Below are 27,434 nucleotides of genomic sequence, written 5' to 3' on the forward strand. Positions count from 1 at the left end.
TATGTGTTCTACAAAGGTGTATATGTGTGCACACACAGACATCTATGTGTATAATTCTGAGAAAGACACTAATGTTTTCATATTAGTGTGTGTGTGTGTGTGTGTTTGTGTGTGTGTGTGTGTGTGTGTGTGTGCTTACGGAGGCCCAAAGACAATACGAGTTGTCTTCTATTGCTCTCCATTTCATTTACTGAGACTATTGTTAGTTGTTTTAAGAAGCCCGACCGCAGTTCAGAACAGACCACTCCAGACCACACAGTTCCAAGGGGGAAGAGGTTTATTCAGGAGATAGGGCAAAGGTGGGGAGAAGAAGGTGGAAAGGTAAGAGAGAAGAGAAGTAGAGGCTGGCTATGACCACGTGGAGAGAGAGGAAGGTGGGGGAAGGGACAGAGAGGCAAGAGGGTAAGAGAGAAAGAGAGTAAGAGGATAAGAGTAAGAGCATAAGAGTAAGAGAGAGAGAAGGGGCAAGCAGCCCTTTTTATAGTGGATCAGGCCTACCTGGCGGTTGCCAGGTAACTGTGGGGAGAAGCATACCTGGCTGTTGCCAGGTAACTGGGGAGGTGGAGTTTAGACAGAATACTAACATTCCCCCGTTTTGGTTTAATTAAAAAGAAAAATTAGAAAAAGGTGACAGTGAAGCAGGAATAGGGACGTTGTGATATCTGGCTACTTCCTGCTGGCATTGGGGGCGATGAGTCTCTAGGGGGAACCTAGAAGAATGGGTATGGGGGTGTTTGTCCGGTCTTAGGAGAGTTGGCTGTTTCCTGCTGTCCAGGGTCTATGGAGCCATCTGAGGACAGGTCAGAAGGAGCAGGTCCAGTAGAAGCAGCTCTGTATGTGCCAGGAGATGGAGCATCTAGAGGTTGCTTCTCTGGAGTTGTTCTGGATGTGCCTGGACTTGACAAGATGTAGGGAATAAGATTAAGTACATTTGGGGGAAAGAAAAATTTTCTAAGATGTACATTTGAAACCCAGAGGGATCCCACCCATTGGAATAGGTAAGTGGGAACTTTAGGCAGATATACTTATCCAGATGGCATCTATTTAGTCTGTGAAAGGTAGATCTGAGTGGGTTTCCTGTAGCTTATAAGTTTACAAAAGAGATAACAGCATGAGTTAATAACATAAGCAGTCTTTAAGATGAACCTTTGTTGGATCGTATAGTGGCATGTTTTATTAAAGGTAGGCAAGTTTATAGGAACTCAGATATTAGGACAGTGGCATAGCAAGAAGAGGAAATAAGAAGCATTTAATTGATGGCAACTGAGTTTAGGTAATGAGGTAACATAATATCTGTGAAAGCTTAGCTGTCAATGTAGTCAGAAGTCTGAAAGAGTAAACAATAATCTACCAGTTAAATATTATTTTAAAAAACTGACAGAATCCACTAGCCAACAGTTCCCATGGTCTCCATAGTCTCTTGGGCGAAGTCAGTTTGGCTTCCAAGCGCAGAAGATAGAGGGCTTTTTCTCTGTGGAATGGATATGCACAACATGAGAAATGACTTAGCTTGGTTTAGCCAAGTCATTTGACTCAGGGCATCCAGTTTTGTCCACTACTTTAGTGACAATATCATCGCATACAATCCAGGCTGTATCTTCTAGGTGTCCAAGTCTTCTGAAACCATCTTGGGTCAACTGTTACAGACTTTGGGAGTTCTGTCGGCCATAAACTTAAATATATTATTAGCAGACTTTTGACAAGATTGAGAGCCATAAGGTTTGGTTGTAACTGAATAGAATTTAATAGCAGTAGTAAAAATCTATTAAGACAGGATAGGAAAGAGTCTTAAGTAGCTTTGGCAGGTTCTGTAGGTAGAGAAAAGCACATTTTAGTATTAGCAAGAAAACATTTGGCTAGGAACAGGATAAGAAAGCTGGCAATAGTGGCATACGATCAAATGACTGGAAAGTTGGGGCTATGGGCCCCGCAGCTGAGGGCATAGTTGTTGCAGGTTGGGTCCGCTGTGGCGGTAGGGCGGGACTTCCTATTAGCAGCTGGAAGTCACTGCCCAGTGCCTTTGGCGGCTAGAGTCTGCACTCACTTTACAGGTCCTGGGCAGAGAGGGAGAGAGAGAGAGTCTCCCTCGAGTGTACGGGCAGCCAAGCCCTTTGCTCGGGTGGCTGTGCACGGGGGAAACAAGTCCCAGAGCAGAGCTAAGGAACAGAGGGGAAGGGAGCAAGCAGGTCCTGGACCAGCTGCTTTTCAGGCAAACTGGCTGAGCCAAATGGTCACAGCCAGCCACAAATGAAGAAGGCAAAGTGGGGAAGAGGCCTACATCAGCAGGCGGCCGACTGACCCTTGGGGGAGACACTCTAGGGACTAGAGCTTGGAGCCAGTGCTCCTGAGAGAGAGAACAGTCTGTCCAGGCCTGGCCTGGGGTACTCAGCTGCAAAGAACTGTCTCAAAAGGAGAGGGGAAGTGTCTCACCCAAGAGGAGTTCTAGAACGAGGGTCAGGGAAGGACAGGTTAGCTCTGAGCTCAGGAAATCTTTCCTGGGACCATGTGGATGGTTATTCTGATCAGTGGCGGATGGCAAAAAAAAAAAAAAAAACTGAGGTGGGGAATAGGCAGAACATATGGAGAGATTATAGCGAAAGTAGATGAATGTTTGGATATAGGGAATTTTTCTATTTACCAGACTGCTGTATGTGTGAAGACCCTTTTTTTTTCTTTTTCTTTTTCATTTTATTTTATTTACATTTAAGATGCCATCCCCTTTCCTCATTTCCCCTCCCTAGAAAACCCCTGTCCCATGCCCCCCTTTCCTTTTTGCTTTTATACAATTTTTTTAAAATGTTAATCAAAGGATTTATAAGTTTGGTAATGCTCAATCAGAAGGGTAATCCAATACCCCACCTAGATATAAAGACTATCTTTGACTGGTGGAGACCTGTGAACATCTGCCTCCATGCCCCCTCTCTTTTTCTCTCTCTCATCACCTAGCTTCTCCTCTCCTTCATCTTCTCTCCTTACTCCATCTCTTCCTCTCAGTACCCCTTCCCACTTAGCTCCTCCTACATATCACTCTTCCTGTTAAAGTAAAACTTTTCTCTCAAAATACAGTTAGAGCATACTTATTCCTAATTGTACCAGTGAGGTATAAGATAGTTCTAATACCCAGTCCATCATTTTGTTGACTAACCAGAACCTCTGTCATCTCTTCTAACTAAAACACTTACTTTTGATCCTGGCTTTTTTTTTTGTGAAGACCCTTTAAAATGACTGAATCTAGCATGACATTAGGTGGCCACTTTAAACCATTATCTACCCGAATCCAAACTTCATTGCAGAGATGTATCAATTTGGAAGGCCTCAAAGCAGGCGTTAATTTTAGAGATCTGAGGTTTTTAAGGAGACAACCCAGTGGGGTGTCTGAGGGTGCGGCCAAAGACAATGTAGTGCCCATTGGGTGACAGGGAGGGCTTACCGAGCTAACGTATCGGCGTCCCGATAGAAAGACGGCAAGAAAATCAGGCAACAGCCTAGGTAAGCAGGTCATCACGAGATTACCTAGGGGCCCCGGAGAACTCCCAGAGTTCACCGAAAGCAGTTTAACCTGGTACCAAGATTTCCGGCAGCTGCAAGAGCTCAGAGCAGGGAGGGAGACTGTAAACTGCTTTCGAGGGGGGGAGTCACCCAGCGGCCAATGTCCTAAGTAGTAGTTCAGTTAGGAGACCAGTCATAGGAACTGGGGCAGACAAATGCCAACACCTCTCAGCCCAGGGAAGGCTGACCAGGCCTTATCTGGGCATCTAGGGTCCCTCCTGCCAATTGGAATCTCCTTACCAATCAATATGCCGGTGTATGTTTGCAGGCTTATGCAGTCTGGTATCAGGAAAGTGTAACTGCGAGGTCTGTGTGGGCCTGTCTGGCTGCCTAACCCACGTGGCAGAGTACCACGTGGTGGGCCACAGGCGTAGTTAGTCTGCAGCAGTGGTGGAAATTCACGCGGTCGTCGGCGATGGCAGGTAGCAGCGATGGAGTCCACTTGGCATAGAAGTGATGGTGGCGGCGGTAGAGGCAGGCCACGCGGCATCGGTCCCACCTGGCCACTGCAGCTAGCTGCTGCGGCAGCCGGCAGCACAGCGGTCCCCGAAGTATTCATATCTGAGTCACGGCACCAATGTTAGTTGTTTTAAGAAGTCCAACCGCAGTTCAGAACAGACCACTCTAGACCACGCGGTTCCAAGGGGGAGGAGGTTTATTCAGAGGATAGGGCAAAAGTGGGGAGAGGAAGGTGGAAGAGATAAGAGAGAAGTGAAGTAGAGGCTGGCCATGACCATGTGGAGAGAGAGGAAGGTGGAGGAGGGGACAGAGAGTAAGAGATTAAGAGTAAGAGAGTAAGAGAGAAAGAAGGGGCAAGCAGCCCTTTTTATAGTGGATCAGGCCTACCTGGCATTTGCCAGGTAACTGTGGGGAGGAGCATACCTGGCTGTTGCCAGGTAACTGTGGGGAGGAGCATACCTGGCTGTTGCCAGGTAACTGGGGAGGTGGAGTTTAGACAGAATACTAACAACTATGTCTCTCACTAAACCCAGAGCTTGATGATTCCAGTGAGTCTTGTTAGCCAGTTTGCCCAGGGATTCCTTGATTTGCTTCCAAGTGCTACCATACCTGCATGGATTCATGTAGGATCTGGGGATCCAAACTCTGGTCCTTGTGCATAGAGGTGTTTTATGCACTGAGCCATCTCCCCAGCACTCAAGCTATGCTAACTATTTGTGGTGGTTTAAATATGCTTGTCCCAGGGAGTGGCACTATTAGGAGGTGTGGCCTTGCTGGAGTAGGTGTGGTTCTGTTGGAGGAAGTATGTCACTGTGGGGGTGGGCAATGAGACCCTCCTCCTAACCACGTGGGAGCCAGTCTTCTGCTAGTGGCCTTTAAGTGAAGATGTAGAACTCTCAGCTCCTCCTGCACCATGCCTGCCTGGATACTACTATGTTTCTGCTTTGATGATAATGGACTGAACCTCTGAACCTGTAAATCAGCCCTAATTAAATGTTGTCCTTATAAGAGTTGCCTTGGTCTTGGTGTCTGTTCACAGCACTAAAACCCAAACAAAGACACTATTATTGTACCATATAAAATTTCTCCTATTATATTTCTTTCTTAGATATAAACTACCCACAGTAGCTACCAGCATATGTGAGTTTGGTTTCTTTTTTAAGTAGCCAACAATTTAAAAGACAGCATCGAAATCATTTCTTTCTAAAATAAAATAAAACCTTCTTTGGCTGGAACAAACAAATTCCAATAAACACTTCTTCTGGCATTTCTTGCTTTTTGTTTGTTTATGAAAGCTTTTGTTTTATATTATCCAAGTTTTAAACATTTTTATTTCCTGGAGGGTAAGTCAGTGAACAGCAGGAATGACTGCTATAAATTTGTATTCTGATGCATGCAAGTCAACTAGGTTTTTATTTCCTACATGATAATATGAATAATTAAAATTTCAACCATGGCTTAAAGATGTATGAATGTAAAATCCGTGTGATGTCTCAAAGGTAAAAATGTGTGGTGCCAAGCATGGCCATTTTAGTTCAATCCCCAGGACACACATGATAAAGAGGAGAACTGCGTGTGGCAAGTTGTCCCTGGCCTCCAGACATATACCCTAGCATGCACATGTCCTCTCAATTAATAAATGTGATGCAATTACATTTAAAATCAGTACTGTTCCAAAAGCAAAGTCATCAAGGTGAGGTAGTCTTGAGAGCAGTAGAAGAGGTGTTTTGCAGATTGTGTGCTCTTGAGTATTCCCTTACAAATGTAATGTTTATGCAAAGACCTGTGTGTGAATATTCACTGTAGCTTTATTCATAATAAATAACTTTTCAGTAATGAGTGAACACTTAAACAGATTGAAAGACTAGGTCGTGTGCCCAGCCACAAAGTGCATAAGCTATCCAGACCCACTGAAACTTGAGCTGAATGCTGGGATCGCTGTTGTTCTGTCTCTCACTTTTTCCATGGACCTACTTGTATATCCATGACTTTCCCCAAATATTTTTAAATAGACAAAAGAATGCAGGGACCTCCACATGCTCATCACCTATATCTGTGGTTGTCAATTTACATCTATCCTGTCTGGCTTCATTTGAACCCATGTCTCCTAGCCCTTTTAGCATGCTATTTTGAAGTAGTTCCTGAGTGTCATATCATTATTCCCACAAACATTTCAGTAAAATAAGACTCTTTTATTATTACAAAATTAATTTCATGGGTAATTTTCATGTGGCTGTTGTCTGGTCCCTTGACATGGTGCTTTCTGCTCTGTTAGTAATCTCTATTTTCATTCATTCATTTACATAATTATTTTTTGCTCTTTTTTGCAGGTTTTCCCTTTGCAGCATTTTTTCCTTTCTTATCTTTTGGAGGGGACTTTCCTTTTTTTCGGGCTTTTACTAGCTCTTCATAAGATCCATATCCTTTGCGGACCATGATTCCACGCCACCACGCCTGAATCTGAAAACAATATAGACCCCAACTTGGTGTTAGATGGAGTTAGCTGTGGTCTAGCTGTGGCTTACTCCTCTAAAAACATATTGAAGGGGTGGGGGATACAACAGACAGGAATATTTTTTGTGTAAGAATGAGAACCAGAGTTCAAATATCCATAATACATTTATACCGCCAACACTGTATGGTGGAAGCATGCAGATCCTAAGAGCTCACTAGACAGCCAGCCTAGCTGAAATGGTGTCCTTCCAGTTGGGTGAGAGCCTTTGTTTCAAGACAATTGGGTAGAGGGCCATAAATTCTGAAGGCCCTGTGTAGTAGTAGGAGGGACAGTAAATGTATGACTGAGCTTGAGGTGGAGTTCACCTGACAAAAGGCTGGCTCAAGTCTACATGAAGTCCTAGGTCTGACCCCCAACACCACATAAGTTGGTTTTGTGGCCAATGCCTAAAATCACAGCATTTGAGAGATAGAGGTAAGAGGATCAGAAATTCAAGAATATTCTTGGCTATGTTTTGAGTTTCAGGCCAGCCTGGGCTACCTGAGACTCTGCCTTAAAATAAAACTCCACTGGATGTGTGTGTATGTATGTGTGTGCACATTCATTGTGTAGCTCAATGCAATTGTGTCACACATAGCTTTGTATAAACACCACTGCAGTCATGACATGGGGTACTTTTCACAAGTCTCCATTGTGGCTTTCTTTTGTAGACTTCTGTAAGTGTAAAGGATGACATTAACAAAGGGGAATAGCAGCATATGGTATGGAGAGTCATGAAATTAAGTGTGCACTCCCATAAAGTGTGCACTCTCATAAAGTGTGCACTCTCATAAAGGGGAGAAATTAACAAAAAAATACCCCAATAGCCAGCAACTTCAGTTTATAAAAAGAACAAATTGAATTCTAGAGACACAGGAGTATACATCTGTCACCATCTCACCTCTCCCTCCTTCCTTTTCCTCTCTGCGTTTTTCTCTCCTCCCAACTCCTAGCTCCGCCTCCCTCTTCCCTATCCAATGACAGGGCTCCCGCTACAAATGCATTGGGCAGAAAATTTCTGCCACACTATCAGAGCTCAGCTATCCTGCTACAGCAAGTTCTTACTACTCCAAGACTGCTGAATCAAAAAAAAAAAAAAAAAAAAAAAAAAAAAAAATTTTTTAAGATGAAAGAGGTCCTTAAGGAGGAAATGAATAAATCCTTTAAAAAATTGAAAGAAAAGACAAACAGAAAAACTGGAGGAAATGAATATACATTTTAAAGAAAACCAAGAAAAAAAAAAAACATTAAACTGTTGAAAGAAATAAATAAAATTGTTTAAGACCTGTTGGGCCTGACATGAGGTCTAATCTCCATTCCACTTTTACCCTTCAGTCACTACACAGGTGGGTGTGATGAACTGGTCCCAGGCCCTAAAGAGATTTACATACTAATGAGGCACCTGAAGGCCAGAGGGTGGAGTCAATTAAGCATTCCTCCCCGGCCCCTCCCCCTTCATCCCCTCCCTATTTAACTCAGGTCCGCCCTGGGTTTTAGGGGGTGAGCATCCAGATCCATCCACCATCCGCCATGCCAATAAACCGGTTTTGGAAACCGAAGAACTTCCTCGTGTGTTGGGGCCGAGCTGTGAGGAGCTGTGGAGAGGTCTTCAGTGAGCAGCCAAACCCAGGGCCCAGGGTGTTCCCAGCCAACTACACTACAACTACAGCATGGCATGAGGAACCCTGCAGTTCCCCAGCCATTTTTTTCTACCTACAAAGACCTGGAAATGAAAATGGAAGCAATAAAGAACTAGGGAATCCTGGAGATAGAAAATCTAGGAAAGAGAACGGGAACTGCAGACATAAGCATCACCAACAGAATACAAGAGATGGAAGAGAGACTCTCAAACATCGAAGATACAATAGAAGAAATCAAAACAATGATCAAAGAAAATGTTAAATCTAAACACTTCCCAGCAGAAGATGTAGGCATAATGTTACTGTGTCCTGTGTAAAGATTATCCTTGTGTTGTCCAAGCGCTGATTTCTGTGCCCCCATATCTGGTTGCAATCCTTATTCTAAGAGTCACCTGCCTCAGTGTGGTGAAAATGCTGTTCCCCAATTATTCCCTGATTGGTCAATAAAGCTAGCTGATCATCCAACAATTGGTCAGGGCAGCAAATAGTGTTGGACTGCCTCCCAGCCAGGGGAGGAGAAGAGAGAGAGAGGAAGTAGAGAGAATCAATCCAGGAAATACCATGAGAAAACACCTGGAGTCCAGAGAACCAGGTCAGTACTAAAAATGGGGGTTTTGGCCTGGAGGTAACCAGATTATTTTAGACAATTAAGATAGATTAATACTGTCAGTTGTTGTATTCTTAACTTGTTAAATAAATATAACATTCCAGTCTCAATTATTTGGGAGCTAGCTGAGAGAAGAGGAAAACTGCAGTACTCTTTTAAAATAACATCAACAACAATAATAACAAATCCAGGAAATTAGAGATACTGTGAAAAAAAAACCCTAAGAATAATAGGAATAGAGGAAGGAGAAGATTCTAAACTCAAAGTCCCAGAAAATATTTTTAAAGAAATCGTAGAAGAGTGGAGAACACCATGCAGGAAGAGCTGAAGTGGGCTACCACTGGAGATTGCCTATCATTTTGCATTGTTGTGATGGGTGAATCGTAGAAAGGCACATCCCCAAGAGCTTTGTCTAGGGAAGGGTTGCTTTTTGATGCTGATGTGTCTTCTCATGTTTGTCATTGTTGTATTCCTCATTCTTCTGACATAGTGTGAGTGGGCAAAGAAAGAACCTTTCTGTCTATAGTCTGTTATGACTGATTCCTAGATATTAGGTCACCCTATTGGGCAAATTTCCTGCAGATCAAGATGAAGATGAACTTTCATGAAATAATGCTGTTTAGATGAACTGATGATTTTACAATTCCTGATAATGGCTTTACAGAATTCCTGATTTGATTCAAATAATTTTAAGAAGTTAAGATAGTTGATAGAAAGTTTAAAGTTAAATAAAAAATAGAACATGCTGCTTCCTGTGGCATAGTTAGATGCATAGATACACAAAGAGTTCAATGAGCTTTCATGTGCTACAAGCACATCAATTCCACTGGGAAGAAAAATAGGCTTAGAACAAATTAATGATCAAGGAAAACATTCATTCTAGATCAAGTCCAGGGATGGGCCACAGGTGTGCACTGCAATAAAGTAAGACCATGAATAAGGAATGGATAATTCTATAACATAAAACAACAACAACAACAACAACAATAATAATAATAATAATAATAATAATAACCTATTGCTTTAAACTTATACTGAGCTTATGAAATGAAAGAGAGATGAAACTGTTGCTTTGAAATTATAATCAATAATGCTGTCTTAACTCCCTCTTGTGTAACATTTTATCTTTCTTTGCCCAATCACACCATATCAGAAGAATGAGGAATATAACAATGACAAACATGAGAAGACACATCAGCAGCAAGAAACAACCCTTCCTTTGACAAAGCTCTTGAATAAGGTAATTCTTTTTTGTATGCAGAGAGCTTTGTCTTCAGGAATTTAAAAGGACCAAAGTAAAACATAAAGTTGTTAGAGCCTGCTCATTAGAGCTTTGCTTTATCCATCACTGTCTACCTGTGTTGGTTAGAGCTTTCTTGCTAGAGTTTTGATTTATCCACCAAATGTGTAGAGGTGTATATATGTATATATGTGTTGAATGGTTGGAGCCCACTTTTCTTCAGTGTGTGTGTGTGTGTGTGTGTGTGTGTGTGTGTGTGTGTGTGTGTGTGTGAATTTTCTCTCTCCTTTTTTTTCTTGCTGGTCAGAGAGAGGTCCAGTCCCAGATAAGTTTTGCTCCCATCCGAAATACCAGTGCTGGCCCTGTAAATTGCCTGCCATTGTTAGCAGGGCCATGTTGTTTATTATCAGTGCCAACCCCAATTGCCTACTCAATTCCCCAATAAAAAAGACCCAGACTAACAGAATAGATGTGAAAACAAGATTCACCCTTTTTCTGGATACAAGAAACACAACTCAACATCAAAGATAGACATTATCTCAAAAGTTCAGGGTTAGAAAAAGATTTTCCAAGCAAATGGGCCTAAAAAACAAGCTGATGAAGCCATTCTAATACTTAACAGAATAGACTTCAAGGGAAAGACATGTATATTCATGATAAAAAAAAATACACCAAGGTGATATTTTCAATTCTTAACATATATGCCCAAACACAAGGACATCCACATTTGTAAAAGGAAATACTATTAAATTTGAATTACAAATTGACACTCAAATATTGATAGTGGGAGACTTCAATACCCCATTCTCACTAATGAACAAGTCATCCATACAAAAACTAAATAGAGAAATAATGCAGATATTATAAACCAGATGGACATAATATATCTATAGAAAATTTTACCCATATAAAATAAAACACCTTTTTCTTAGCACCTCGTGGAACTTTCTCCAAAATTGACCACGTACTTAGTCACAAGGCAAATCTCGACAGATACATCAAAATTGAAATGACTCCCATCATTCTACCAGACCCCCCCAGATTAAAACAACAACAGAAGTAACAGAAGGCCTTCAAACTCATGGAAACTGAACAACTCTTTACCGAATGACTACCGTGTTAAGGCAGAAATAAAAGAAAAATTAAAGACTTCCTAGAATTAAATGAAAATGAATATACAACATACCCAAACTTATGGGACACAATGAAAGCAGTGCTAAGAGGGAAAGTTCATTGCACTAAGTGCCTTCATAGAGAAATTGGATAGATTTCATACTAGCAACTTAACAGCACACCTGAAAGCTCTAGAGAAAAAAAAAAAAAAAAAAAAAAAAAAAACCAAGTTCACCCAAGAGGAGTAGAAGGCAGAAAATGAACAAACTGATGGGCTGAAATCAATAAAATAGAAACAAAGAGAACAATACAAAGAATCAATGAAATAAAGAGTTGGTTCTCTGAGAAAACCAACAAGATAGAGAAACTCTTATGCAAACTAACTAAAAAACAGAGAAAGAATATTTAAATTAATAAAATAAGAAACAAAAGGGGAAACATAACAGACTTCAAGGGAATCCAAACAATCATTAGGTGAAACTGTAAAAACGTGTAGTCTACAAATTGGAAAATATAAAAGAATGGATCATTTTCTTGATTGATACCACTTAGCACAGTTAAATCAAGATCAGATAAACAATTTAAACAGTCCTATAACCCTTCAGGAAATATAAGTAGTTATTAAAAGTCTCCCAACCGAAAAACAGCTTAGGGACAGGCAGTTTTAGTGCAGAATGCTACCAAACTTTCAAAGAAATGCTAATACCAAAACTCATCAAGGTATTCCATAAAATAGAAACAGAAGGAACATCGACAAATTCATTTTATGAGGCCACAATTACCCTGATAGCCCAACCACACAAAGATTCTAGAAAGAAAGAGAATTACAGACCATTTTCCCCCATGGACAGAGATGTAAAAATACTCAATAAAATACTCGGAAACCAAATCCAAGAACACATAAGAGGATCACGCACCATGATAAAGCAGACTTTAACCCAAAGATACAGGGATGTTGCAACATATAAGGCGATAAAAGTAATCCACCATATAAGCACATTGACATCTAAAACCCACACATGATCATCTCATTAGATGCTGAAAAAGCCATTGACAAAATCCAAAACCCCTTCATGATGAAAGTCTTGGAGAGATTAGGGATAGAAGGGACCTACTTAAATATAATAAAAGCAATTTGCAGCTTGCCCATATACAACATCAAATTAAATGGAAAGAAAATCAGAGCGCTTCCACTAAAATCGGCAACAAGACTAGACTGTCCATTTTCTCCACCTCTATTCAATATAGTATGTGAAGTTCTGCCAGGAGCAATAAGAAAGCTGGAAAAGATCAAGGGATACAGATTGGAAAGAAAAAAGTCAAATTATCATTATTTGTAGATGATATGATGGCATACATATTGATATTGGTACTAAACATATGTGATAGTATACATATAGTATACATATGGACCCACAAATTCTATCAGGGAACGTCTACAGCTGTAAACGCCTTTAGTGACATGGCTGAATAGAAGATTAACTACAAAAAAATCAATATCCACACCCACACACACACACACACATACAAAATGGCAAACGGACTGAGAAAGAAATCAGGGGAATAATACCCTTTACCATATCTTGGTAACTTTAACCAAGCAAATGTAAGACCTGCATGACAAAAAGTTTGAAGTCTTTGAAGAAAGAAACTGAAAATATCAGAAGATGGAAAGATTTTTTTTATGCTTATGGATTGGTAGGATTTAAATAATAAAAATGACCATCTTACCAAAAGCAATCTACGTATTCAATGCAATTTCCATTGAAATTCCAACACAGTTCTTTACAGACTTGAAAGAACAGTACTCAACATCACATGAAAAGAAAAAAAAAAAAAGGATAGCTAAAACAATTTTAACCATAAAAGGACTTCCAGAACTATTGCCTTTCCTTAACCAACCCTTACTTTAAGCTGTCATACTGAGATATAGAAGTAAAACTGCATAGTATCTTCATAAAAACAGACAGGTTGATCAATGGAAGTGGTTGAAGACCTAGACATAAATGCATACACCTATAGACACCTGATTTTTTTAAATAAAGAAGCCATAAATACACGCTGGGAAAAAGAAAGCATGTTTAACAATGGTGCTGGTCTAACTGGATGTCAGCATGTAGAAGAAAGCATATTGATCCATATCTATCACCCTGCACAATAATCAAGTTCAAGTGGATCAAATACCTCAACATAGAACCAGACACACGGAACCTAATAGAAGAGAAAGTGGGAAATAGCCTTGAACTCGTTGGCACAGGAGATCATTTTCTAAATAGAATACCAACGGCACAGGCATTAGGATCAAGAATTAATTAATGGGATCTCATGAAACTGAAAAGCTTATGTAAGACAATGGCACTAGGACAAAATGGCAGCCTACAGAACAGGAAAAGATTTTCACCAACTCCACATCTGACTACATCCAAAATATATAAAGAATTCAAGAAACTATGTAACAGCGACCCAAATAATTCAATTAAATTATGGGGTGCAGATCTAAACAGAATTCTCAACAGAGGAATCTCAAACGGCTGAGAAGCACATAAAGAAATGTTCAACATCCTTAGTCATCAGTGAAATGAGAATCAAAACCGCTTTGAGATTCCAACTTACACCTGTCAGAATGACTAAGATCAAAACCACAAAAGACAGTTCATTCTGGTGAGGATGTGGGGCATTGCCTGTGGGAGTGCAAACTTGTATAGTGTAAACTTGTGGTTATCAGTATGGCAGCTCCTCAGAAAACTAGCAATCAATCTACCCCAAGCCCCAACTACACCAGTCTTGAACATAGAGTCAAAGAACTCGTCATCCTACCACAAGGACATTCCCTCAGCCATGTTCATAGCAGCTTTATTCATAATAGCCAGAAGCTGGAAACAACATAGGTGTCCCTCAAGAGAAGAATGGATTAAAAAAAAGTGATACATTTACACAACAGAGTAATACTCAGCTGTTAAAAAACAATGACATCCTGAAATTTGCAGATAAATGGAACTAGAAAAAAAACATCTTGAGTGAGATAACCCAGACCTAGAAAGACAAACATGATACGTATTCACTTATAAGTGAAAATAAGCTGTTAAGTAAAGGACAATCATGTTACAATCCACAGACCCAGAGAGGCTAAGGTACACGGAGGGCTCAAGGGGAGAATGCATGGATTTCCCTGGGAATGGGAAATAGCAGAAATTTTGGGGGTGGACTGGGGATAGTGGGTGGGAAGGACTTTGAGGAGTGGAGGGGGGGAACTACAGTTAGGATGTAATGTGTTAGTGTGTGTATGTGTAATGTATACAGTTAGAAGAATGATAGAAAAAAGGGGGGCATGAAGAGGAGGGGGAGGGGAAGGGGAATAGGGTGTTTATTATCAAGATGCATTGTATACGTGTATAATATCGCCTAAGAATATATTTTAATAAAGGAATCTGTACTGAGTACCTTTGTGGCCATCACTTTCCTAATTCTGTTTTCCTTCAGGTGTTTCCATATGGCTACGTTGCCTTCGTTACACACTATCATGGGAGGGTCTATCATGGGGTTGTTCATCAGTGTCAGGACCTTAAGATTCACCAGGTGATCGAGGTTCTCCGGGAGGCGGGTGAGTAAGTTGTCTTCCAGCAGCAGCTCTCTCAAATCTGGAAAGATGTTCATTTTAATTGATTGATTTAACTTAGGATAGTAGCACCTAAACTCAACTCAGGTGAGATCCATTGGTAAGGCGATGGAGAGGAGAGAGGTACCAAAGCCCATGGCTTCTAATACCGCTGATCAGACGTCTGTCTGTGTCTGCCCTTTGACAGCCTAAGAGAACCCAGTTGATTCTTGCTAAATGAGAGAGTGAATGGATATCGGATAAGGAATGAATCAGTCAAACAGTATTTGAGTGTTAAGGAATCAAGTGTGATTATGTTTTCCACGTTAATCATATAATCCTAGAAATCCCCTTTGCTGGTTCTGTCATTTTGGGTCAATAATTTTTCTTTTATTCAAAAGGCTTAATGACCTCAATAAATTTTTACAACAGGACCCCAACTCCCAATGCTGTCAAATTGCATGTGTTCAATTTCTGCTGACGGTAGGTGTAGTGAAAGTATAGGTGTATAGTAATTTTCTTAGTAACTACTATCTGCTTCTCTTTTTCATCCAAATTATAAACTACCTTTGCAAGACTCTTAGCTATACAAATATAGATACACGTGGCTTCCCACAGAGTTGCTAATGAGCCTGTAAGTGGGCAATGGTACAGGACTCAGCTCTAACAACTCTGAAACTGGGCTTTCAAACAAGCCATTCATAGGAAACGTGGGCCTCGCTGTACTGGGCTGTGGATCCAGGCAGTCCCTTACCTCGAGTATGGCAAATGGCATCTGGGAGTTGCTTAAGACGATTATGCCGGCAGTCAAGAACTTCCAGATTTGGCATTAACCCCAAGGATGCTGGCAGTTGTTCCAGTTTGTTGTTCTCTATGTATAGTTCCTTAAGATTCTACAGTAAAAGGGGAGTGTGTGGTGAGAACACTTACCTTGATAAGTGAATTACAATAACCAGGCTTTCCTGTGTGTGTCCATTCCTGTACATTAGGGAAATCATGCCTTAGGACAGTGAGAGACACCTGTTGTTGGTGACTCTGAAATGTCTTTCAGGACTCGCTTTTCAGGGATTATTCCCTAATGTGTGCTGCTTCTTCATGCTGTTGAGGCTTTAAGAAGTGGGCCTGACTGGCAAAAGCAAGCCCCTAGATGCAGGCCTTTGGAGGTCATACTTGGCCCCTTAGCTCTTGTTTACCTTTCTTGGCTTCCTGATCTGCCAAGACTGGGGAACCTCCACCACATGTTCCTGCTGTCATTGACAAAGCCACTCTTACCATGATGCTTTCCTCACTGTGATAGGCTGAAATCCTCCGGTTTAAGCCAAAATAAACCCGTCCTTCCTTGGATGGTTTTACTCCTAGTGAGCTATATTGGTTACAACAACAAGGAGAAAAACTGATACAATATTTACAGAATTAATATCAAGAGAAACAATTGCTTTTGAGTAAAGCCATTAGATTTAGTGTCCATTTATGCAGCAAAGTGAAAATACTGCAGCTTATCAGAACCTCATGAAAAATATTGGATCATTACAGCATGTACCATTTACTCCCTTTTAATAGCTAATTATCTTTGGAAATGACTACAATTCTTAAACTAAGTACCCCAAATTATCTAGGTTAAAGTAGCCCGAATGCATAGAAAGTTGGTTTGTATACATTCAACTTACCTATTTTCAACATTATTAGTCAAAAAATTTTTTTTTACATTTCTACCATTGGTAGGATATGTTGAATACAAGGAATAAGATGATGGGAGATTTTCTTTGAGAATAGACAGCATAGTAGAGAATAGAATCTCTGTGTCATGTGAGAATTATCAGTATTATATCCACCATGGCTCAGTACTATGACTAAAGGTTATGGGGCAGCCCAGAGCTGCTATATCATTAAGAGTGATGTAAGAGGAACATGGACAAATGGTTCTTAAAGAATATACACACAAAGACACTGGTGTGAGTGAACTTATTTTTGCTAGCATTCAGTAGAGAACTATGGACCCATCCTCAGGTTGCCCTTTGCTAAGCAAGTAAGTCAGGTCATATTTCTCCTTACAGAGAATTCCAGGTAACAAAATTCAGGTTCCAATTCATGCCACTCACAGGACACTTTAACTTCTAAATAATGTCATTATCAAGGGGATACTTATGAAAAATAAAAATTAAATAGAAAATGGTGTGGATCAATGTCTTAGTTAGGGTTTTACTGCTGTGAACAGATACCATGACCAAGGCAACTCTTATAAGAACAATATTTAATTGGGGCTGGCTTACAGGTTCAGAGGTTCAGTCCATTATTATCAAGACAGGAATATGGCAGCATCCAGGCAGGCATGGTGCAGGAGGGGGTAAGAGTTCTACATCTTCATCTGAAGGCTGCTAGCAGAATACTGACTTCCAGACAGCTAGGATGAGGGTCTTAAAGTCCACGCCCACAGTGACACACCTACTCCAACAAGGCCACACCTTCTAACAGTGCAACTCCCTGGGCCAAGCATATTCAAACCATCACAGTCACTTTCTACAAAGAAAATACACTAAACTACAACAGGAGAAAGACATTGAAGAACCACTGGTGGGGTAGTGGCTTGAAAGTCATGAAGGTCACCAATCACTTTCTGCTAGGATTCGTGGCCTGTTTCACAGGAGGCAATGTGTGCCTGATACTACCACCCGAGTCAAAAGCCCATGGCTGGAGAGGCCATAGATGCCAGTACTACTGTTGTCTTGCTAAATTCTCTTGTTGTCAACTGCCTTTATAATATACCCACATGTATATCTATAGATCAGTTCTGCTCTCCATTTTGGCTAGAAAGGTTTCTGTCTATAGTGGACAGCAGTTAGTATAGAGACTCATAACTGGTCAGATGGCTGAAAATAAGTGGATTTAAGTATTCTAAATAGGACATCAGTATTGATCCCATCAAACTTGGGGAATATAACAGAACAGGAGGTGGAAGATGGGAAGGCATGCTGGGTAATGCTGCCTTCTGAACATGACATGCCTTATGAACTTGTAGAAGCTATGGCTACCTCACAAGACCTGCACAAGGCCCAGCCACACGAATGTCAGTCAACGCTCTAGTGCGCAGCAGTTATGGATGGACACAGTGGGACTTTTGAAGAAAAGGAATGGACGTGAAGGTTTGAGGCTGTGCTGCTGGCTAGGTTTACGTCAACTTAATGGAAGCTAGACTTATCTGAAAGGAGGGAACTTCAACTGAGAAAATGCCTCCTAAGTTTTGGCTGTAGGACATTTTCTTAATTAGTGATCATGGGGAGGACCCAGCCTATTGTAGGTGGAGCCACCCCAGGCTGTAAGGAAGCAGGCTGAGTAAGCCATGGAAAGCAAGCCAGTAAGCAGCACCCCTCCATGGCCTCTGCATCAGCTCCTGCCTCCAGGATGCTGCCCTGCTTGATTTCCTGTCCTCACTGCTTTTGATGATGACCTGTTAGATGGAGCTGTGAGTGACATAAACCCTTTCTGTCTCAAGTAGCTTTCAGTCATGGTATTTTGTCACGGCAAGAGGAACCTTGACTAAGAAGGAAGCTGTGTGTTGGGAGCTGTCTTGAGGAGATAAGCAGGAAAGTTGGGGTGGATAGGACCATGATGTACTGTATATGTGTATGACATTGTCAGAGAATAAAAGATATCATTTTTAAAATGACATATTGGATAAGTACAGTAGAGTATTGTGGGGCTTGTGCAGTAACAGTGAGCCTGAAAATTTGAAACTCACTGTTTGGGATAAAAATCTATTATAGATGCATCCTGTACACAGTATGGGAAACACCATCTCACCTTCTCTCACTATTCGTGTATGGTGTGTGTGTTGGGGGGGTGGTATGTGCTTCTCAGCGGATCATTGGGAAGGCTTACCGTCAGTTTCTTGATGTTTTCTGGCAAAGAGGAAAGCTTGGATCCCTGGTCTTGTCCGATATATAGTTTCTCTAGAGATGCTAAAGAAAAGATTTCCTCTGGGAAGGACGAAAAGTCATTTCCTGTGAGCCCGAGTATCTTCAGTTTTGAAAGCAAGCCTATAGTCAGTGGTAACTGGAAGAATTCCAAAAGGCTGAAGTTAAGGTTGAGATTATTTTTAAGCATTCAAAAATAAGTGGTCTGGGTGCTCTGGTGGTAGTGGGTTATCAGTACTGACATTAGTGTCACAAGTGACATTAGTGTATACAAGTATACAAGGCCCCAGTGTTAAATTTAACTGGCTTTATGACAAGAATTTAAAAAAAAAAATAAGCTGAGCTTTTGACTTTGAAACAAGTTGTTAAACAAAAAGTCGAGTTTCTTAGTGTCTGAGAATGAGGAACAACTTCTATATATGTTTACGTATGTGCTAGTTAATTTATCATATATGCTTGCACATTGGCAGTCTGGGGTTCCATCTGTTGCCTTCTGAGGGAGACAACTGTTTGGTTTGGGGTTATACACACACCACCACCACACACAGACAGACATCCACACACACACAGACATCCACACACAGACAGACATCCACACACACACAGACATCCACACACAGACAGACATCCACACACAGACATCCACACACAGACATCCACACACGGATATCCACACATGGACAAACATACACACACACACAGAGACATCTACACACACACAGGCATCCACACACAGGCACCCACACAGGGACATCCACACACGGACAGACATTCACACATACACAGACATCCACACACAGACATCCACACACACTCTTGTGTAACACTGGACTTGACAGGCTCTTTCACCTGCAAATACTCTGCACATATACCCCTCAGAGCCCCCTGCAACTCCCACCTGCACCAGGCTACATGTGCAGCCATCTCTGATTAGTAATATAAATTGCCCGGTAATAGTCAAATTTAGACGGTGTATTTTCAAGCACATCCTCAGTATATCCAGATATGATAAATAGTAGGGCTGCAATTAAATGTGAGCATCATTAAAATAAGAATCATAGGAAGAGATGTGTGCAGAATGTATGGCTTAGTCTGTGAATCAAAATAGAGAGCCGTCCAAACCGCCTCTTAGTAACTAGCCCCTCCTTCTTTTGAACCCGACAGGATGAAGCCCAGAGCAATGAGTGAGACCCAGGAGCATCCTCCCTCATGTGATCTGCTTTTCTCTATAATCTGTGCCGTCACTTTACTCGAATGATGTTGCCTTGCTTCTTCTGTAAATTGGTGTGGGCTCTTGTTTTCAATTCTTTGGTTGAGAAGTCCAAGAACTTGAAAACCAGGGCTAACCCCTGGCCACTGGTAACACTGTTTTTCACAAGTTGGGTCAATATATGTTACTTCCTTGTAAATGTGTTACCTGGAGAATGGACTATGCTTGATACTGTTGGAAGAAAAGCACTATAGTTATATGGATAATAATAATAACTGTAATACATTTATTTCCTGGAATTGATACATTTAGTGACACCTGCCTTTTGGCTCCCAAGGAGTTGGGTGGGTATTTTGCAGAGTGCCAGACTTTAAAAAAAAAAAAAAAAAAAAAAGCTGTAAGGGGGCTGGAGAAATGGCTCAGTGATTAAGAGCACTGGCTGCTCTTCCAGAGGTCCTGAGTTCAATTCCCAGCAACCACATGGTAGCTCACAAAACTATCTGTAATGGGATCTGAGGCCCTCTTCTGGTGTGTCTGAAGATAGCTACAGTGTACTTATATACATTAAATAAACAAATAAACAAACAACCAAACAGTTGTTGTTTTTTGTTTTTGGGGTGTTTTTTTTGTTTTGTTTTTTTTGGTTTTTTTTTTTGGTTTTTCGAGACAGGGTTTCTCTGTGTAGTCCTGGCTGTCCTGGAACTCACTCTGTAGACCACCAGGCTGGCCTCGAACTCAGAAATCCACCTGCCTCTGCCTCTCAAGTGCTGGGATTAAAGGCGTCTACCACCACCCCCGGGCACAAACAAACAGCTGTAAGAAGAGTCTGTGCTCTAGCCCTCTAATACAGTGGTTGAATATGTTGCTCGCTGACTATGCCTCCCTCCTTTTCTCACCACCTCCCAGATAGAAAAGATTTCAGCGGAAATCCTTATTAACCCACAGCCAGGTTTGCTACCTTTCTCATTCTGGTCCTCTAGAATTTCATGGGAAAAACGAATCAATGAAAAAACCCCACCTTATTCTGTCTTACATAATCCTCTATTCACTGTGCAACAAAGTTGCTTTTGTTAGTTGTTAGAAAATTCTAGATGCCTACTTAACAGTTGCTCAGCTGGCACACTCCTTTATCTGACTTCATTCCTAACTGGGAAACCTTTCCTCATTTTCCAATGTCTCCCACTCACCTTCTCCCTCGTCTGTGCTGACCCCTCCACTTAGGTTAGACACGGTGTTGCTCAGGCCTCCCTCCTTACGCCTTTCCATAGCTCAGCACTGTGGGGTGGTGGCCACAAACAGTTGGAAAAAGAAGGAAGCTTACCATAAAAAATAAATTTCTGTAAAAGTTCTTTAGGACTGGAATCTCTCAGAACATTTTTTTGTAAGATGGCTTTTTAAAAAATTGCTACAGATATCTTCATTTTTTATTTGTATGTTTTTTTTTTCTTTTTTTGTTTTGTTTTGTTTTTTCTGTTTTCAGACAGGAGCTCATGTAGCTCAGGCTAGCCTAGAACTTGGAATTTGAGGATGACCTCAAACTTCTGGTCTTCCTGTTTCTATTTCCCAAGAGCTTGTTTGTTTATTGCCCTGGTGATTGAGCTAGAAACTTCCGTATGGCAGACTTATTGCTTTTCTTGATCTGTCTTTCCAAAGACAGCCAGCCACTCTTGGGAACTTGGTGACTTTCCTTCCAAGTCATAGTCTTTATTGCTTTTTATACTTTTATTATTGTAAGTATTCATTAAATGAGCAGTATATGTGCATATGTGTGTTTATTTATATGTGTTTCAGCCCACATATATGTGTAATGTTAAGTGTTTATTGCATTTATTTATTTATTTGTGTGTGTGTGTGTGTGTGTGTGTGTTTGTGTGTACCTGTGAGCAGTATAGTGAGTTTGGAGGTCAGTTCTGTCCTTCTGAAATGTGCCCTCTGCGTCCCTGGGATCAAACTCATGTTCCCAGGTGTGGCAAGTAAGCACTTTTACCCCGCGAGCCAGGCCACCAGCCTCTATATTTGTAATTTTATGTGCTTCAACAATAAATATGATATTTTGTCCTGGGTTTTGTTTGTTTGTTTGTTTTTGTTTCTTCTTGTTCTGATTTGAGTTGTCAGTAGACTGGTACACACAGCTTTAATTAGGTTATATTACTGTATCATATGCCATTCTAGGAGAACCCTGCAGCTTATCTGCGTGTGCCCCGTTGACATTCTGATGGTCTGCTAGAGTTCAGAAGCTCAACAATGCAACTGATAAGCAGTCCCAAAGTGTATGGCCCTCGCAGTCATGGGGACAGCTTCTCCAGAACAAAACAAAACAAAACAAAACAAAACAAAACCCAAACAAATCTTTTCTTCAGTGTCCTATGAATGGAGGAACCTTTAAGATATAGATATCCCCGGGGAATGATGGGACCAGGAAGAGACTACTTGTGGAAGCTGTCAGATGGCCCGTGTTAGTAGCGATCCTGGAACCCAAACCCTGGGTTGGAGTCTTGGCGCTCTGACACTTACAGACCACTCAATTCAGTTCTGTCTAATGTGTCCTTGAGTATGAATGCTCCCCGCCCCCGCCAGTGGCTGCTGCCCATGTCCTAAGTAAACATTAAATGGATATCAGAATTACTATTATTTGGAAAGGAAGAATATGAAGTACCACCTTGTGGGATATCTTTGATAAACCTGGGGGTTTTGTTGTTGTTTTGTTTGCGATAGCAGGTTCAATACACTTCCTGGCACAACAAGAAAGGGCAGATCAGAGTGACAGCCTCGAAGGGAAGCAATACCTGCTTCACTTTGTTATCATCCAGCGCCAGGATCTCCAGGTTCTTGAGCGCGCAGATCTGCACGGGAAAGTGGTCTATTTGATTCTGGCTGAGGTCCAGGAAGCGTAGGTTGACCAGGCGCTTGAAGGAGCGCCGCAGCCCGTGCAGGCTGGTGTTGCGCAGGTATAGGAGGTGCAGCGACGCCCAGCTGCAGAGGAGGCGCGGCACCTTCTCCAGCCGGTTCCCGCTCAGCCCCACCTCCGTGAGCTCGGTGAGAAGCTCCAGGGTGGATGGCAGGGAGTGGATAGAGTTGTGTGTCAAATCCAGCACCGACAGCTTGCAGCACTGGCCCAGAGACTCAGGTAGATTCATCAGGTGGTTAGACGCCACGTAGAACTTCTGCAGCCTCACCAGGCGCCCGATATCTTCCGGGATGCTCTTCAGCTTATTGTCGTCCAAATCGATCACCTCCAGGTTGCAGAGAACACAGAGGTCGCAAGGGAAAACCTCGAAGTGATTCTGCTTTAAGTAGATCTCCCTGAGCTTGGTCTGGTTCACGATTTCCTTGGGCAGCGTCTCCAGGAAGTTCTCTGACAGACCGAACAGCTCCAGGTGATGCAGGGATTTGCAGATGCCCGTGGGAATCTCGGTCAGGCCGGTACCATAGAGCCGCAGCTCCCGAAGGGTGCGGAGGCGGCTAATGACCTGCAGCGAGGAGACGACCAGCGGGTTGCCGCTCAGGTCCAGCGATTCCAAGCTGCTCAGCGCCCCCAGCTCCTGGCATAGATTTTGCAGGCCATTGTTGTGCAGGTAGAGGACCTTGATATTCTGTAAATGCTGAATGCCCTGGGGAATTTCTGTAATGTGGTTATTCTCCAGATGCACTTCTTCTAATTCTTTTAATGCCAAAATCTCTGACGGGATGGTCTTCAAACTCTGGTTGGAACTATCAATGAAAAACGTTCTATCAGTGACCTGTTGGGGGTCATTTCTCTGAAGAACCTGGGGTAAATGTTCTTGTCTCAGAAGTTCCTTGGTCATAGTTTTGAAGCTGTCTAGTATCTCAGATCTGAAATACAGTGAAAAGGGGAAAATCAGATTCCCCGACAAACCAGACTGAATGGGGTTGGGGGAAGGGGACACAAAGGTTAAATGACTGAAATTAAATTAAATGACTGCGACATAAAATTTAGATTTTTTTTAAAATTCATGTCAGTGTGAGAGTTAAAGTGTATACAACTCTTTCTAGTAGGTTTGTGCACATGTGTTAACACACAGATGGCCTAATTTCAGGTTTAAAAACGTACTTGTTTAGGGGCTAATACCTTGAAAACACCTTAAATGCTCAGAAGGCACAGCTAAATGGCTGCCATAAAGATTAATGAAATAAATAGATACCCCCACAAAGACTGGCCCAATTATAAATTAGATGAATAACAGGAAGAGAAATCTCCCTGAGAATTCCCTTCTTTTTCCTTTCCAGGTAAAAATGAATCTGTGGTGTCTGGTGTTGGAAGTTCTAATCCTGATGCTGTCCTCTGGACTTATATTACTCAGACCTTCGATGGGCCATTGACAGGGACATCAAACAGCTATATATTGACATCGCTAATCTGAAGAAATCTCTCATTTCACTGTCTGAAGTGATCTCCAAAAATTGCAAAGGACTTCATTGGACTTGATTTACCTTTTACAATAGAAAAGACTGTGTACAGCTCTAGACTGTGCAAAGCCCTTAAAGAAGAATGTTGCTTTTACATAGACAAGACAGGGATGGTTAAAGAGAGCATGAAAAAGGCCAGAGAAGGTCTTGAGAAAAGACAGAGAGAGAAAGAGAAAGATGAGAGCTGGTACAAGAATTGGTTTTCAACTTCTCCATGGTTGTCAGCCCTACTTCCTTCCATCTTGACACCATTGATTGGGTTATTTTTGCTTATTTCTTTTGGTCCCTTGGCCTTAAATAGGCTGACTAATTTTGTGAAACAACAGATAGATAATTTGGTAGCAAAACCTATTCAGATACATTATCATAAGTTAGCTATGGAAGACCACGAGACTCTAGATGAAGATGTTACTCTATCCAAGGTGTTCCCAAAACCCATCTCCACCCAACCTGAAAGGGGGACTTCTGCCCCTAGACCAAGCAGAGAGGGGCCACCCAGAACCCTCTCTGACCGGCTATCTAAATTCTTGCTTAGGCTGTGAGGCTAAGCACTGCAAGGGAATATAAATAAAAATTAAAAATATATTTCTGGGATATTTTTTAATATCTGAGGGACAAGCCTGACTGCATAGGGGTTGATGTCAAAAGTATCCCCTCTCCAGGAAAAAGACATAGGGATGGGTATGGCCCTCATGCCTCACTGGACAACGGCAGGAGGACTGGAGCCATTATAAGGTCTCCTTTAATTACTGGATGTCAGGCCTCTATCCCTGCCTTCAAAAGATTAAAATTGCCATGGTCCTTCTATACTTGGAGAATGGAGGAGATGTCAGGGGCAGCCCTGCTTATACACTGAAGGCCTGACATACATGCCTGCTAACACAAAGTCTTGGGTCTCTATGGAAAAACACTGAAACAGATGGCTATAAGCTATTGTAAACAGGCAGCTTTAGTAGAAATTTACCAGCCTGAGTAGACCTTGTAGATAGGCAACCTTGGTGGATAGCAACAACTTAGATAAGGACAAGTGAATCATAGGTGGAGTCATAGTGACCTGTCCCCTGAACCTTCACTCCCCTAGACCAAGCAGAGAGGGGCCACACAGAACCCTCTCTGACTGGTTATCTAAATTCTTGCTTAGGCTGTGAGGCTAAGCACTGCAAGGGAATATAAATAAAAATTAAAAATATCTTTCTGGGATATTTTTAATATCTGAGGGATAAGCCTGACTGCATACCCTGTTCTGGAAGATATCTGTACTCCCCCTGAACACCTACCTTCCTGTGTCATCCCCTTCCCCACATCCTGCCCTTTTGCATTTATAACCCCTGTGTGAAAAAGTAAAAATTACGATTTGATTTTTTTAATTAATTAACTAATTAATTAAAAACACCTTAAACGCACTTACTGCTCTGGCATAGGGACCCAGTTGGAAATCCCAGCACCCAACTCTGGAGGCTCACAACTGCCTGTAACTCTGGCTCTGGAAGAATTCCACACCTTCTGTTCTCTGAACTTCCTGACTCTCAGCCCACTCACCCCCGAAAATGCATAATTTAAAAAACTGTTTTTTCAAAGTTGAGCAGAGTGTTGCAGACCTTGAATCCCAAACACTGAGGAGGCAGAGATGAGTAGATCTTTGTGAGTTCGAGACCAACCTGGTCTACACAGTGAGTTCCAGGACATCCAGAGACACTCAGTGAGATCCTGTCCCCAAAACAACAGAAAAACAAAAAAAGAATAACTTTTTAAGATGTTTGTCTTGATTTAGTTTCATATGAGTTTTAGAAGGTTGCGAAAGTGCATAGCTCTTCCCATCACCCCCAGAAGATATTGAGAAAAATTATATATATATATCAGAGTTCTTATCTGCAAACCAGGCTAAGATGAAAATTGATGATCAGCAACCACCTTTTTCTCTGTAAGCAGAGACCAGCGGGAGGCCATGTCTGGTGAGGCTGGTAGGCAGAGAAGCCAGCCTGCCATAGGCAAACAAAAAGCTAACTGAGTAAACAAACCATGTCTGGGACAGGAGAACCCAGCCAAATAAAACAAATTTTAATAGTTCTATGTATGTCAAGAGGGGCAACGCCTCTAGTCTGGAGCACTCTCAAGTGCAGGCTGAGTTCTCCCACCAGCCAGAGCTCCCTTAGATTTCGACAAGAGCCCTTTGTGGACGGTGCAGGTAGGACGAATAGGGATCCTGGTCGCAGTCAGCTGCTATGCTGCTTGCTCCAGAGGCAGAGCACACCCCTACACCCACCCCTCCTCCTCCCTTTCCCCTCCCCCTCCCACCTCACCCTGCAGTGTCTCCAACCTTTCTTTCCTTCTTTCTACCTTCCTAATTCAAAAGGATCTGAGAGCTAAAAGGGCAGAGGCTAACCTAGGCTGCCCCTCGACTTTTCTGGAAACCCAAGGGGTATATGCACATATTTCTGCACTGTATTATGTTATATGTGGAGAAAGGACCCTGAAACTCAATTCCTGTACCCACCCAGGGCTCCTGCCTTGCCTGGGCTTTCCCTGTAGTGGAGTCACAGGGATGGAATTGCCTATGTGGTGGTTATGAGAGGACTCACATATTTAGTTATTCACTTTCAACTTATCACCTCTCCTAGATTTCTGTGAGTGTTTCAGACCCCACTTCCAGACTAGGTCCATCCATCATCGCTGGGTCTGCACCCGAGCATCTGTGGGTGCAGAGCATCCTGCCCCGCCCCTTCATAGCCTTACAACAAAGAAGATGCTAAGACTCCACATGGATAGGACCTTGCCTGCCTCCATACTCTAGGTACTGACTGTACCTGCGCTTCTGCAGCTTGGCACTGGGGTAGGCTAGCTCAGATTAGTCCAGAAGTCGCCTCAAGGAAACTCTTCCAGAGGGCTCTACTCCTTCACAAAATCCTTTAAACTATTACATATTTGGAGGCTCTACCATCAGATTCCGAGCTTAGCCCTTCGCAAAGAGTGAGACAGGCTGGGTCACCAGGGTTTGTAGCCCTGGTCCCTAGCCCAGCAGACTCCTAAACCTTCGAAGCTCCTCCTTCAGAATCTGTAATCTAGAGTGGATAGGCCTAAAGTGATGATCACTGGCTCCCACTTCAGGCCTCGAGGTTACAAAGTACCCCGTCCTCTTAACGGTGGCCCCGCCTCTTCCCTCCTTCTCCTCCGCCTCCGAAAGGAAGCTT

The 27,434-nt window shown here is 42.1% G+C and overlaps 1 protein-coding gene and 1 long non-coding RNA gene across 2 annotated transcripts; one reads left to right on the top strand and one right to left on the bottom strand.

Moving 5' to 3' along the window:
* Positions 1-259: 259 nt before the first annotated feature.
* Positions 260-27,424, bottom strand: Lrriq4 (leucine rich repeats and IQ motif containing 4). Its single transcript, XM_034500620.2, has 6 exons — positions 27,051-27,424; positions 22,605-23,652; positions 18,574-18,747; positions 15,452-15,590; positions 14,544-14,740; positions 260-6,468 (listed from the first exon to the last, which is right to left on the bottom strand). Exons 2-6 carry the CDS (start codon positions 23,622-23,624, stop codon positions 6,316-6,318), a joined length of 1,683 nt encoding a protein of 560 aa, XP_034356511.1. The 5' UTR covers positions 23,625-23,652; positions 27,051-27,424; the 3' UTR covers positions 260-6,315.
* LOC143441955 (uncharacterized) lies at positions 23,259-25,435 on the top strand. Its single transcript, XR_013109757.1, has 2 exons — positions 23,259-23,393; positions 24,067-25,435. It is a non-coding gene; the product is annotated as an uncharacterized LOC143441955 (long non-coding RNA).
* Positions 27,425-27,434: the final 10 nt, after the last annotated feature.

The sequence above is a fragment of the Arvicanthis niloticus genome, chromosome 4 (genome assembly GCF_011762505.2).
Source record: "Arvicanthis niloticus isolate mArvNil1 chromosome 4, mArvNil1.pat.X, whole genome shotgun sequence".
Taxonomy (NCBI): domain Eukaryota; kingdom Metazoa; phylum Chordata; class Mammalia; order Rodentia; family Muridae; genus Arvicanthis; species Arvicanthis niloticus.

Bases quoted from the DNA above. Each gene is read 5' to 3' on its own strand.
- Lrriq4 (XM_034500620.2), bottom strand. From the start codon at position 23,624: ATGACCAAGGAACTTCTGAGACAAGAACATTTACCCCAGGTTCTTCAG. The intron at 15,591-18,573 runs GTAAGCCTTCCC...CTTTTACTGTAG, and splicing joins AAAACATCAAGAAACTGACG to AATCTTAAGGAACTATACAT. The intron at 14,741-15,451 runs GTAAGGGACTGC...ACATCTTTCCAG, and splicing joins TGCCATTTGCCATACTCGAG to ATTTGAGAGAGCTGCTGCTG.